General features: G+C 33.9%; 1 gene segment (V, D, J or C); it reads right to left on the bottom strand.

Moving 5' to 3' along the window:
- Nucleotides 1-1,524: 1,524 nt before the first annotated feature.
- On the bottom strand, nt 1,525-7,725 carry LOC125271648. The segment is given in 7 exon segments: nt 1,525-1,652; nt 1,790-1,944; nt 2,981-3,286; nt 3,513-3,833; nt 4,000-4,290; nt 4,380-4,652; nt 7,552-7,725. Coding segments are annotated over 6 exon segments (1,329 nt in total).
- Between the last annotated feature and the right edge of the window lie 8,259 nt (nt 7,726-15,984).

Raw genomic sequence — 15,984 nt, 5'->3', positions numbered from 1 at the left:
TGTTGTGCAAATGTAAATAGTGATGTGAGAAATGCACCAAAGCGACTGAGAAAAACTGTAACTATATTTGGACAGAAAACTAGTGCTAGTGTTTTGAAAGAATTATTGTTCAAAAAAACAAAACAAAAAACAAAAACAAAGGTAAGCAGTGAAAAGTATAGAATTAATAAAATAAATATTTAATTGTTGCAGTCTTCGGTTTTAAATTTTAACATTTTGACATTTCCAAGAATTAATAGTCATAAACATGAACGCAGTTTCACTTCAGCAGGTGTGAGGTGAAAAAGAGGAAGAAAGAGAGACCTTGAATACACAGATCTAATTCTGACATTCTGAAATTCCTTTGAGAGAACTTAGTCAAAGTAAACACAAGCCCACCACATTTGCATATAAGCAAAGCAAAATTACTTCAAATAACTGTAAAGGTTTCTTATAACATTTCAAATTCTCAGCAAATGTTTTAAACAGCATAATTTTGAATGGACCACAAAATGTAATTCTAGTAAATCTTAAGTATTAGTAGTAATAGGCTACACATAAAGATGTTGGGTAACACTTTATTTTAAGGTGACATATTACACGTTACTACATATTACTATGTAATAACAGTAAATTATGCATAATTACAGGTAACTAACCCTAAACCAAACCTTAAGCCTAACCATAACTCTATAGTAAGTACATGTAATTAATTAATATTACTCAGTACTTATTTGAGTAGGTACCATGTAACTATGTCACCTTAAAATAAAGTGTAACCAGATTTTTACAGCATTGCAAATTGTTTTGAATTGTGTAGCTCATCAAGCTTAATTGTTATAAATTGCATATGGTTGTTAAGTTTATTATTGTTTGGTGATATTAAAACGTTTCCTTGAGTGCTCAACAGTTTGCAGCTGCTCCTCTGCTTTGGTGATTCTCAATCCCCAGAGACAAAATATTCAAATACAACAACCGAAAACTGAGAGAGAAACACATCTCCACTGCAGCAGTACCCTAAATTAAAGCTTTTCTAGGAATATGTCATTTGTGTACAGTTTAATCAGTCTTAATTTAAGAACAACTGAAAGAACAGAAATGTTTTAATTAAAAAATAAAATAAAACATGTATTACAAATCTTTTGGAGATATGACACACTTCTTGATAAGTAATAAACACATCAAGACTTAAGTCATAAAAATGTTTTAAATAATAGGCCTACTAAGATTACTGGAGTATGTTTTTCAAGAAAATACCATTTCAGTCTTTCTACTTCAAAATTTCACACTTAATTCGGTTTGTGACTTGCCGTTTCTTTGTAATTAATTGTGAAATTTACTAGCAATCTCAGAATGGAAATTGTTTCACCATTTTATTCAGTGTATGTATATTTATAAGTAATACTTTCACATTTTATGTTCTAAAGGACCTATTACTGTAACATCTACTGAAACTGCAAGATAATGTCAATTGTAAGATAAAATATTTGAAGGAATAAATCTAGATAGCCTGAAAGAGTAGACAAAATAAGACTTTATTGATGAGTGTGAACACTGAGTACATATTTGTCAATATCTTCAAAAATGTGTATATAGAGACACATTATGTATATTCGACGTAAGAAACCTTGGAGTCTTCAGAAATTCTTTTGAAAAAATCATCACTGCTTCATCTAGAAAAAAAACAAAAAAAAACAATAATAAAAATAGACTTTAATTACATAATACAATCCAAAGTAAAGTCATTATAACTGTAGCTTAATTGTCTTATTTAAATGTCATGTGCTCTATTTATTGATATTTGGGTTACCCTTAAGAGGCTGAGTACAGCGCTGTATGTCAGAGAAAAGAGGAAGAGGAAGATGAATGAAGTGGCAGTGGACCAGAGACTTCTGAACTCATCCTCCTCCAGAGCATCATTATTACAGTTCAGAGCAAAACCCTTCTCTGGCTCAGGTGGCTCTGCTAAAAAAATAAAAAAAAATAAATAAATAAATGAATGTATGTATGTACATGATAAGCATTGTGCAACACATATAGAAGATCATAAATCATCCTGAATTTAAGGTCTTTACTATAGGCTTCTAAGAGTGTTACATAAACACTCAAGAACACAACGGCCACATGTACTGCAGAAATGTACTTGCATACATTCATTTGCACAAACAGCAGAGTACACAGAAGAGACAAACATATACATTGCTCTGACTATGTTACTCATTGTTAGTCCATTGCACCATACATTTGATAAAAATATGCATAAGCATATTCTTACATTATAATATGCAGCTGTCAAGTAACTTTCAATTTTCAACTCAGACAGTATATAATACTGACTCACTGATCATACACATAAAATATCACACATCCTTACAACAACAAAAATATGAATGCTGAATGGATATGAAAAATATTCTTGTTTCTCTAAAAACTGATAAAAAGGGACCAGAAAATAAAGCACACAAAGTGACTGCAAGAAACATGAGAGCTGAACGAAATCATGCAAACACAAAGATTTATTGCTTAATATTGTAACAACATAAAGTCAAATCAAAATTAATTATTTTAGATTTGGAACATTAAACTGTTATATCAGAGGGCATGAAAATGCTAACAGCAGTACAGTAAGCACAGGACAAAACATAAATGAGCAATTTTAAGAAAAGTATCACATTCACACAGGTCAGAATTAATTTCTCTCTTGAAAACTGTTTTTTTGTTGTTTTTTTTCACTGTGACATTATGCTGACTGTATTTTAGTTCATATTTATTTGCATCCAATAATTTAAACATAGTTTTGAGTGTAATTTGGCTTTGATGTTTGACCCATGCAGTATAAGTGATACAGACATATACAGACAGAAATATGCACAAAAACAACATCAAAGATACATATCTTGACGAGAAAGCAACAGGACAAAAGCACCGGAGAACGTACAAGTAAAAACAAATAAAAGTTATGATTTTTCAGAATAATCAAGTGGACATTCTGTATTTTTACTTTGGCTTGTTGTCACTTGTAGTGGAGATCCTATTTTGTCCATGTTGGCATGTTTGACTGCGCAGGTGACGGTGGTTTGGGGTTTTTCATATGTTTTCTTTGGGATTGTTAGGATGCTGAGAATAGACGTGGAGTCATTTTGACGGATTGGAGCACTGGTTCTGCCCTCTTTGTAAGACTCATCACCCACTTTCCACATGATATAGACATTGCCAAGATTAGAGCTGGTGACCTTGCACACCAGAGAGACAGGATCTGCCTTGATATCATCAGGTCTGTAAATGGTAGCATTGGGTTTCCTTCCATCTGAATTAGAGAAAGTGATAAAGATTTATTAAACAATCAAATAGAATAATCAAACAAAATTAATAACAATATAGTGAATCAAGCAAGAAATGTTTGAGAGCAAAAAAACAATCCTCCGTGTCTAAGCATTTTAAATGTATGGCATCTATGAATATTAAGCCACACGCTTCATTTTTTTTTTTTTTTTTTTTTTTTTTTTTTTGAATGCTTGAAATTTGTGACTTACCTCCTTTATCAAAATGGATCTTCTGCTCGATGGGTCTGTTATTATTTGTGTCATGGATGGTGCAAGTGACATATTCACCATCAAACCATTTATTTGTATCAATGATGACTTTGTGTTTTTTCGTAAACTGTGAAGTGTCTGTAGAAGGGACAATATTTTCTGATGTGATACTGGCTACGTTTTCATCCTTCACTTTGCACGACACTAAAGCTGCTTGCACCATCTCTTTTACATCTCCAGAAACAACAGCTTCCAAGACAGTTTTATTATTGACAAATAGTTCTCTCTCAATTGGTGGATTTAGCGTTAATCCGAATGTAGCTGCAAGGAAGTAAGAAAATAAATATGATTTAATGTAAATTTGGATTCATGTGTAGGCTATGTCTGTGAATGGGAACAATCTGGAGCAATGCATCTTTGTGTGAATTTGAACAAAAGGGAGATGAGAAGGGAGTTAGAAGAAGAAAACCAACAATAAATGATTTACCTTTGAAATTCTTCGTCAAAGTAATCAGTTTTTTCTGGTATGTGACCTCACAGGTATAGCGAGTTTTTTCATTCCAAGTCTTGCTGCTGACTTCATAAAAACTGTGTGCTGTGAAAAGACCTTCAGTATTGCGTTTGTATTCCAATTTTGTCCGTCTCTGACTGTATACATCATTTTCTTTCCAACGTGCAGTGATGTCCATGGGGTAAAAATCCTCAATAACACACATGGCAAATGTATTTTTCTGCGTTATTACAGGAACCAAGCTCAGGGTTGGTTCTTGTGGATTCACTGTAATTAAAAAGCAACGTATGTTTATATAAAGTGAAACTATGAAGGACAACTGAAAATTTGCAACATTTGTTAGTGTCTGGAATTACCTTTGAATTGTTTACTAACTTTGCCAATTTGGTTCTCTGCATCACAAGTTATGTTGCTTTGCTCCATTTTCTGTTTGGTAATACTCAAAAGACTGACTTGAAATGTCTTGTCTCCAGTTTTCACTGGAGGGTACTCGATGATACCAGTCAGGTCTTTCCCACTGTCCTTCAGTTTTAAATTAAGAGAATCAGAGGCCAGACAGCCAATAAATAGGGAATCCGAGGAAGATTGACACTGAGACATTGGGAACACATTCGGTGGTGATTTAGAATCTAAAGAGGAGAAAACACACACACACACACACACACACACACACATTATTGAACAAAACATTTTGCTTACATTTAATTCATTTGTATTTGACTAGACAATGTGGTTTCACTTTATTTTGATGGTTCCTTTAACACATTCTGTTAAATATAACACTCTCAACAGAGTGTTATTATAGTATGTAGACTGGTGGGGTTATGGTTAATAGAATAAGTTGACATTTACTTGCAAATTAGAGCATCACAATAAAGTGTTAGCAGATATTAAGCAGACAGTCTAATACTATAATGAGAGTTAGCAGACATAGCTGTAAAGTAACTTACAGTCAACAGAATGTCTATAGGGGGCCATCAAAATTAAGTGTAAGCGAAAATATTTGCGTTGTTTAAACGAAAATCATAGTTACTTTAATTTTTTTTATTTTATTATTTTTTATTTTTTTTAACTTATTTACTCGTAGGCTATATTTTTCTCTCTTTTGTCCTCAGTAACAGGAATGCTGATCTCAAAATTATTTTTTAAGTTTTGTGAAATGGGAAAAAAGTATAGGCTACCACTGAAAAGAGCTGATTTTTACCTAATCTAAAACGGTCTTATTTTTTTTTTTTTTTTTTTTTTTTAACAAAAATAGCTGGACTGCATTCATGTATTTACGTTGCAAAATCATAACCTCAAATTTGATAAGGCAAGAATTAAAGTATATATTATCTTATTTAAAGCCAACAAAACACTGACATTTAAGATGCCCGACAGTATAACAGCATATTCCCCACTAAATAGAAGAGATACAGAAACACGAAATAACGTTTGCACCTTCTCATGTAGCAGACGTTTTTTCAAAACAACGTAAGGAATAGCAACTACAACACATGAAAATGACCGAGTCTTTCAAAAAGTCACATGAGGTCAAACTAATACAGCGCTATCAGTTGTACAAAAGTTCAGTTCATTACTACTATCTGTTGAATATATTATAATTAGTGACTGCGAAAATAACATCATCATAAGCCTGTAGTAGCCTATACAGCCTTTTTAGTAGCCTAAAATAGCATGTCAAACGAATTTACTGTTTGAAGAATCAACACATTTAAGATATTCAAGAATTCAAGAAAGAATTGCTCGTTTACAAAAACACGTTTGTTCCTTTTGTTTTGTCGATATTGTAGCCTACTTGAAATATACTAGAGGTCAAATAAGTAATGAATTTACTTGACAATGACTGCATAATGACTTTTCAAATTGCTTCAAATGAAACAGTTTACGTAACTTACGAAGAATGTAGTAAATAAAAAAAAATAAAAAAAAAATGAATGAAAACAATCCCAACCTTTTAAGAAATTGAAATAAGAGAATTATATAGATTGTAACTTCAAACTATTAAATCATATTCAAAAAGAAAACCATAAATATATCATTAGAAAAACAAATAAACGATGGAAACAAACATCCTCGCACTTCAAAAAGTTTAGGGTTTTTTCCTCTATTATTTGCTCTATTTATGCAATTATGTATTGAATAGCGGTTGGGTTTAGGCCAAAATCTTTTATTTTAATGCCCTCTTTGTCACTGACAGAAACGTTTCTGCTAAACTAATCGCCTACGCTTTATTTCCCCCCCTTTTTTTGCCACATATTCTTTCGCTGTAAACGTTTCCGCCCTAAATCAGTAAACTATGTAACAGCTATTATAAAAGCTCTTTCTTTTTTGTTAGTAACAGCGGGATTCAATCAACTATTATTCATTTTTGTTCGTTTTTATCAGCTATACAACAAAACAATATTATAAAATTATGTAGTCTTTTAAATTATGTAGTTATAGTGAAAATATCTCCACATTTGACAACAGCTAAATTAAAATAGTTTGCAATAGAAAACCCCATTAAAAATAAGGTAAATAAATAGTACACCACACGTGACATTTTGTCTTGTTTTACGATACAAATGTCCTTGCAATTAATGATAAAATCTTACTGTTTGTTACGGTGACTGTGGTGCCGCTTCCCCAGTAGTCGAAAGCCCAGTTACACAATATTCTTTTAATGTTACAGAGCAGTATAAAAATACAACGCTCAGAGTCTGCTGAACGACCTGTAGCCGATTTCTTGTTTTATTTGAATGCACAAATCTAATTATTTAGAATTGTAGTTATTCATAATTAATGTGAATCATAATTGCGTTTCTAACAAAACACTTAAGACCAATGTCCTGACTTTAATTGCTCTAATCGCAGAACAAGAAAATCGCCATTGAAATGTTGCTTTAATGTAAAAACAGTTTTTCGACAAATTAACTTCGCCCACATTTGTCGTACTTAAATCAGATTTTGATTTGATAGGTGAGTATTTTTCTTACCTGACGAGACAGTGACCGTGGTTCCTTTTCCCCAGTAGTCAAAAGCATAATCACACTGACACTTTACCCGGGGATATTGTACAAAAATAGCAACTATGTAACCGCTTAACAAGTCGCTTTCAATTATTACTCTGACCAACAGACTCGACCATTTATCCTTTTAATTCAATCTAATGTTTATTATTGCAAAACGGACCAGCGGTCTGCAATTTTACATTCAGCCCACTATTATAGCCTATTTAAAACGTGCCAACGTTATAGAGTAGATTAAATGTAACTTCTTACCAGATGTCACTGTGACCGACGTGCCTTTCCCCCAGTAGTCAAAGGAAGCGTCACAGTGAGACTTTTAATTTCTTCAGCGCACAAAAACACTAACGATTTTTACACTAATACAACCTCATTTATTAATTTATTGCCACATTATCCATGATATTTTTTCTATGACTAGAAGATGTTGTTAATAAGTTAATAAAAAATTATATGTTTAATTAGTTAATATGTTAATAAAACTATAGGCTACATAACGAATAATTTATTAACTTCTTACCTGATGTTACAGTCACCGCGGTTCCCTTTCCCCAGTAGTCAAAGCGACTACACAGTGATACTTTTAATTTCTTCAGTGCACAAAAACACAAACGATTTTTTCCCCACTAATATAAGCGAACCTATAGATGCAGCCTGGTTCATTACTTTATTGCAACATTATCCATGATATTTTTCTATGACTAAAAGTTGTTAATAGCCTAAGTTAATAAAAAATAGTATGCTTCATTAGTTAATATGTTAATAAAACAATACATAACGAATAATTTATGAACGAATCTAACTTCTTACCTGATGTTACAGTCACCGCGGTTCCCTTTCCCCAGTAGTCAAAGGCACCGTCACAGCCGGAAAGTTTATGATAAGAGCCATACCATAACCACAAATACATTTACACAGGCTATAGGCTGTACTTTGTCTAGGTCGACGTTCTCAAAGCGACTCGGTTTGATACGTTAGTTCACACTTTCTGTAATCTAAAGGTTTTACGCGTTATTTTTTAAGGTTACTGACGCATCTTTCCACTGTTAACCAAGGTAAAAATTGTAAATATGTCTGAAATTTTGTGCCAAGACTACTTACTTGATCTTCAAAAAGAAATAAAAATAAAATGACAGAAAATATCATCAATATCTTACCTGAGGAAACAGTGACTTTGGTTCCTTTCCCCCAGTAGTCAAAGTAGTCGACACAGTGACTGGTGCCTTTGAGTTACTGACCAAAAATCCCATAAGAAGCTGTTCATGTGATCAAAAGAACTTCAACCTAACATTTGATATTCTACTTTTCGGTCAGGAGAATTGGATGCAGTAAAAACGTCTCTCGCCTTTCTACTGTTCTCAATTGTCCTGAGTCAGAAACATGATTTGCAATGACTTGACATTTGACATGACTTGCTAATGTTGCATATTATCCAAAACAGGAGGACCCTTAAATTAGAAACGAATCCATTTTAGGATAGGCTACATGTAGCTACTGTAAATTCTCAAAACTGTAAAACCTCAAAAAAGTTATTTCTGCTGCTTGTTTAATTTATTTAATGAAGATGAGTTCTTAAACATTTTATCACAACTTCATTGCGTTCATTTCGGCTAAATGTGTAAAAGGAAAGTTTACCTAATTCATGTTTGTTGGAACTACATGTAACATGCCAGTGTGTGCTATAGCTAATAGTTAACCTGAAAAAGATTTATTGTTGAATCTGACATATCTGAATCCTGTTGCATGAAGCTAGTTGAACAAACTCTGAGTTTCAGAGTATAGGTTTAGAGTTGACAAGTCCATATAAATCCAGGTTCAGCAGCCTCATGACGCTTGGTATATTTTCTCTGTCAAGGTTTGATCCAGGTGTGACTGTGTGTGAGTAAATAAGAATGGGGTACAGGGCGGGGCGTATGTGTTTTGTTTTTCCCTATAAACAGCCCAAGGTCAGGTATACATAACATCCTGACTCCTCACCCTTTCCTTACGGTGTTGTGACCCTGAAGCAGCATATCAAGTAGGTACACTGAAAAAAAAAACAATAAGTAAAATGTACATAATTTTTTTAAGTTTTTGCACACGTTTTTTTTTTTTTTTTTTTTTTTTAAGTAAATTTCACATATGAAATTAAAGGGATAGTTCACCCAAAAATGAAAATTTGATGTTTATCTGCTTACCCCCAGGGCATCCAAGATGTAGGTGACTTTGTTTCTTCAGTTGAACACAAATGATGATTTTTAACTCCAACCGTTGCCTGTCAGTCGTATAATGGGCACTGTAAAAAAAAAATGGTAATGGTAAAAAAACGGTAAAAAGTCTGGCAGCAGAGTTTCCAGACGGATTCCGTTAAATTACAGCAAATAACCATTTCACAAAATTACATACAGAAACTGTAAAAATACAGAACAGACTTTACAGTCAAAATTCATTCAATTACAGTACATTACTGTTGTAGCGAAAATTAACTCAAAGGGGAAATATTAATAATTATTCATAACTCATTATGATTATTAATTATGATTAATTATGAATATGCAAATCCGTTAATCAGATTAACTGGACGTAGCTACATTAAAATTAACATTACAATCAGTTAACCTGTTCGTCCAGTGAACGCTCAGTGTTGATTGTTTATTAATTCTAAGAAATGTCAATTTCCAAGTTATGGAAAAATAACATTTCTTATTGTACTGTACTACTCAGAGCACGTAGTCCGGATCTATCACTTAAGAGGCAATTCATTAGCAGACGGAGTCAGAACCAAACGTGTATTGTGCACAATCTTTATTAACTAACTCACAAACACATAACTAAACTAACAAACACATAACATAACATAACATACATAAAGGGTCACACACACACACACGCACACACGCAAGTCAGAATGAGTAATGAGAGTGTTGAACCGGAAGAGATGCTGTTACTAGAGCTACATGAAATGTCAAAGGCAATCTGGAAAGGAATCATCAGTTTCTTCAGCAATAGCAACGTAAGTCTTACAAATTAATACTAACTCGCTGTTTAGTGTTAAAATGTACGATACTTGCAAGATGCCCTTAGGCTGAGGAGCATCGGCTCTGCCATCTGAGGAGAGATCTTGGGTGATTCAGTCCGAAGTTATTGCCAGTTTTTCCATGTTGGATGAGGAGCACATGGCTCGTTTGTAGGCCGAGGCCTACAGGCCTTGCAGGCCTGGCCTAGGCCGGCCGCAAGGAGATCGATTCGGTCGTTCAGAAGCAATGAGAAAAAGAGGGGGAGTGGCACTGTTCGCTGGTTTTTAACCTCTGGTCAAAGTCACACCTCTCAGTTGTTGACCGACCAATGAAGATGTTGTAATTCTGGGTGGCAACACCCCTCCTGTCAGGGCTTTTACAACCCAGAAAGATTAACAAGCTGAGTTCTTGAATCAGATCTATTAAAGATTCTTGTAATACTGATGTGTTGCACAGGTATGGACATACCGCATACACAAGCATTTAAATCTTCCCACTACGAACGTATAGACACTAAACATGGCATGATTGAAGTTACCGTGCAGGTCATAACATTTAACAATCATCAAACATGTAAATACAATGAGTACAATACAACATCAGTAATAATGGATACCATTTCCTGAGAAGGATTCATTTATAGCACAGTCTGTCTATACATTAATGCCATAGAGTCTGTGTTCTGTGTGGAAAATGCAGGGAAGATGCAGATTTTCCGTGTCTCTACTCTGTTCTCCATGCGGCAACCACATTCCTCAGCGCAATAAACTTGTAACTGAAAACTTCCCGGGGGATGGGGACAGACTCCAGAGTGAGCTTAAAACTATTGGTTAACTAACCAATAATTGTGTCTGATTTGCCTCAGTCATTACACTGTTGATAATAATTTATTAAACCGTGAAAAAACTGATAAATTATGTCAGATTACATAGAAAATTACTTTCAGGTTAATCTCTGCAAATTGAAGGTTTTTATGAGTTATTTTATCAAGCTGCTCTGTCCATCTAGTTATTTACTTTTAAAATATAGATTTTCCATGTACAATAGCTAAGAAATTATTTATAAAAATGCACTTAGCACATAAATTCAAAAACAAGTGTTTGCATTTTACAGTATTAATCTTTATTTTTACAGAACCACTCACAACTACAATCAATCTATAAATTAATTACTTAGAAATGCATAAAAATAAAAACCAATTTCTGTTAAATTAACAAAATATAGTACCAAATACATGCACATGTATGGTATTAGTAATTGTACATAAGACATTATATGTCAAGTTACTTAAATTATAGGAAATTCAAGCTTAGTATATAGAACATCTACATTAAAAGACAATTTCTGTATACTTTTATACTGTAATATTGCTGTTATTTTATACATATGATTACATTTTATCCAAAGTGACTACAAGGAGTACAACCCAGGTGAAAAAAAGTACATTTCTATAATATACTTAAAGTGCTCTATTTTCGTGCACTAATTTTGTACTTAATATACTAAAAATGTATCTTTAGTACTTCTTAAGATAATCTTGAGAACATCTAAATGTACTCAACTGTGCTATTTTGAGACAGCATGAAATATGAACTTAAATGTGCTTTTAATATACTATCTCTGTATTTAAAAAAAATGTATTTAGATTCCACTTATAGTACATTTGAATCCATAGTGTACTACAAGTGGTAATTAAATATATTAAATATATATTTAAATACAGAGATAGTATATTAAAAGCACATTTTAGTTCATATTTCATGCTGTCTCAAAAGATTATCTTAAGAAGTACTAAAGAAGAATTTTTTGTATATTAAGTACAAAATTAGTGCACGAAAATAGAGCACTTTAAGTAGATTATAGAAATGTACTTTTTTTCACCTGGGAATGGATGCAACAATAAGTACAATGACAATTTCCAGTTAGTCTAGCACAGTATGCATAGAAATTATTTTTTTCAGTTCATCAGATAGTATCATCAGGACAATTGTTCACACACACAAAAAAATGCATCTTTAGCAGTCTCTTGAAAATGGTTTGAGTTAGTCAGGTTATTCCACCAGCATGGGACAGTCCAGGTAAAGGTCAGTTAAAGTGAGTTTGTGCCCCTTTGGGATGGCACCACAAGATGCTGTTCACTTTCAGAGCGCAAGCTTCTGGAGGGCATATAGGTACAGGCTTGCAGAGCCAGTTGTTGTTCTGTTGTGTAGCATTTTCCGATAGGAATGGCCTGGTCTTCCCAATGTTGTACTGGGCAAATCTTCAAGATCAGGCAGTTCCAGCACTGTAGTCTGTGAAGTTTAGCTGATTGATTATAACACAAAGGATGGGTGGCTGAAACCACGAGAACTTCTGTCTTGGCAAGGTGGAGTTGAAGGTAACGGTCATCCAGGTGAAAGTCGGAAATTTCCATCAAGCAGGCTGAGATGCGAGCAGCTACTGGTTGATCATCTGGCTGGAATGAAAAGTAGAGATGTGTGTCAGGATAGCAGTGATAGGAAAAGCCATGTTTCTGAATGATTCTAGTTACAATTACAACAAAAAATACTGTACAGAACAGCAGCATGAAAGATGTAAACAAAGAATTTGTTGTATAAGAATAGCACTCTTTCCACACCTGGACTGCAATGCTGCTGTAGACCTCCAGTCTTTCCACATGACCTGAAATCATAAAGAAATAAAAATTAGTTGGCCTTACATGCCTTACATGACCTGAGTAAATTGTCAATACTGAATCATAAGATACATTGGATAGTTGGATATAAAAATTACAGATCAAAGAAGGTTGAGGATTTGCATTGTCTCAGGAAAACGGGAAAAATCTGTAAAAAAAAATACAGACCATTACCTGTAAATTTACATTTATTTTTAACAGTGGGAGTGATGGGAACTCGAACAATAAGAGTCGAAAAAACATGCACAGACAAGTCCAAATTAAACCCTGTGGCTCGTGACGACACATTGATGTCCTAAGACACGAAACGATCGGTTTGTGCGAGAAACCAAACCGTATTTATATATTTTTTTACCTCTAATATATCTTATCCTCATCCCCTCCTGAGACATCGCTGAATGCGCAAGCAAGAATCTCTCTGCTCACAGGCGGATTCCCTTCTCCCACAAAACTGGACACACGCTCTCTTGCTCAGATATTACATGTGCGTGCTCAAACTTTGTCCTCCTGCATGTACACTTGTGGATCTAGAATTGCCTTCTGTCCAAGATTGATGTGATGTGTTTTATTTGGAAATGTGATGTTCCCAGAATGTCCTTGTCAAAAAATTGAATTGAAAATTACAGCTAAATTGACTAACAAAAGTGTCTGTCCAAACAAAAACTAATGCTTCTTTAATGTCTTACAAAAAAAAAAAAAAGCACTTTACAGGGATTTCCTGGATTATTATTATGAAACCTTTTCTGTAAAATGCAAAACTCTTGCAGTAAGCCATTAGCTGAGAACAGCACATACATGAGCTAATGTACCTACTGTATCACTGCATCATCAACTACCCACGTAGAAGACCCACAATCCTGTCTGAATAATTTCTGCCCAATGATAAAAACTTTCAAAACATCAAAGCAGAACAAAATTTTATGTATGTTCATAAAACTACAACATGAAATAAATAAAATGTTCAGAGAGCAGTGAATAAGACCACTGTATGATGAAAAAAATCAACAACAACATGCAACCCAACTTTTTTTGTAACAAATGTGCTTTAGAAACACACGGTTACAACAATTGAAGAAAAAGTAAACTCAAAACGTCAAGGGACAGGAGCCCAACTAAAGCTAGTGCTTACCTCCGTAAGGGTGACATTTATAAATTGCAGTAACTGTGTAGCTGCTGATGCAGTCATACAGCAGTTACATTAGCTCATGCATGTGCTGTTGTCAGCTAATGACTTACTGCAAGAGATTTGCATTTTAAAGAAAAGGTTTCATAATATTTATGCAGGTATTACCTGTAAAGAGCTTTTTTTGCAAGACATTTAAGAAAAAAAATAGTTTTTGTTTGAACAGTCACTTTTATTAGTCAGTTTAGCTCAAATTTTCAATTCAATTTTTTGACAAGGGCAGCAGGGACGTTCTGAGAACATTTCCAAATAAAACATGGTTCCCTAAACGTTCAGAGAACATCTTGAATGTTCTGTGAAGGTCCGCCAAATAACGTTCCCCAAACCCTAAAAGAACTCCACATCGTGACCGTCTCTGAACATACTGGGAACGTTACTAGACAACGTCCTTAACACCAGTGGGGACATTCTGATAATGTTTTGGGAATGTAAAATTGGTGTACACAAATAAAGCAACATGCAGCATAACATCAGTGTTTCTGGCTTATCACTCACTGAAGCACAGGATCTGCTCTCTAACACAACGATAACTGCACAAAACTCAGATAACAGAAACAGAACATTAAACATTGACAAATCTCTCTAGATCTCAGAATCTTCACTTATTACAAACCACTCTGACTCTTTTTCTTTCATACAAAACTTCTTAATGAGGTGTTGATGTTTTATTGAAAATAATAAAGTTCAAAGTCACCGTTATGGAGGTAAGCACTTGCTTTAGTTGGGCTCCTGACCCTTGACATTTTAACATTAGTTTCTCCAGTTGTTGTAACTGTGTGTTTCTAAAAATATTTGTTAAAAAAATTGTGAGAATAAAATCTGATCAGATGAATTTGATTGCTTATTGTTGATGATTTCATTATCATATAGCCGTCTTATTCACTGATCTCCAAATATTGTATTCCTTTCACATTATTGTAGCTCTATAATACTGAATAAAGTCCTGTTCTGCTTTGATGTTTTATAAGTTGTTATGTCATTATGTAGAAATTATTCAGACAGCATCATGTAGACTCACAGACATCACATCAACAATGGTGACAAAATGTTCAGAATAACAGATTAACTCTGAGCATCACAAAACAAGCTACTAAAATCTCAAAAAAGATTTTTCTTTATTGTCACCATTGTTGAGGTTCATACGCTGATTCGTGATGTCTGAGTGAGTCTAAAAGAGACTGCTCAAAACTCTGTCTGTATAATCAGTGGGATCAGTGAATCAGGACACTCCATGATGATAAAATCAGCATCACTAAATAACCAAATTCATCTGATCAGAATTTCTCTTGTAATTTTTGTTGTAACAAGCATGCTTTGGAAACACAGTTAAAGTAGTCAGAGAAAATCTAATGTTAAAACGTCAAGAATCAAGAGCCCATCTAAGCAAACTCTCACCTCCATAACAGGGACTTCAAACTTTATTATTTTCAATAAAACATCAACATCTAACCTGTCACCTGGTAACATTCCCAGAAGGTTCAGAGACGGTCACGATGTGGAGTTCTTTTAAGATTTGGGGGATGTTATTTGGTGGACCTTCAGGGAATATTCAGGACGTTCTGGGAATGTTTAGAGGACTATTACTAAAGGACGTTCTGATAACTTCCCAAATATCCTCTTTGTAACATTCTTATGTGACCATAAAATAACCAAAATGGAACGTCCCCTAAACTCATATAAGGAATCTTAACCTGCAGCATTTTCATTACCAAAAGAGGATGTTTTAGGAACGTCCTTAATGTTCTATAAAGGTTCGGAATTTTCATCACCTTTAGGGAACTTTTAGGGAACATTGCACAAGGTCACGAGAACATCACCTTCTATGTGGGTTCCTACCTTGGAATGTGTCCTCCGAAGGCAGCATTTTTAAGTTTTTGGATGCAGCCCTAGTTTCCTGGTGTGTGCCAGTTTGTTCCCTTGATTATTATTACACTCAAAAAAATGATTCTAGCTGCTTGTTCAGTTTATTTAAATAAAATAAGCTGAACCAACACAAATCTTTAGTTTTTTACTTAATTGGCATTTGCACTCAATTGTATTATGTTAAATGAAATAAAATTTGCAAAATGTTAGGTCAACCTAAACCATTTGTGTTGGGAC

This window comes from Megalobrama amblycephala, linkage group LG7 (assembly GCF_018812025.1).
Source record: "Megalobrama amblycephala isolate DHTTF-2021 linkage group LG7, ASM1881202v1, whole genome shotgun sequence".
In the NCBI taxonomy this organism is placed as follows: domain Eukaryota; kingdom Metazoa; phylum Chordata; class Actinopteri; order Cypriniformes; family Xenocyprididae; genus Megalobrama; species Megalobrama amblycephala.
The sequence above is the reverse complement of the archived record's forward strand: the minus strand, read 5'-3'. Positions and strand labels throughout refer to the sequence as shown.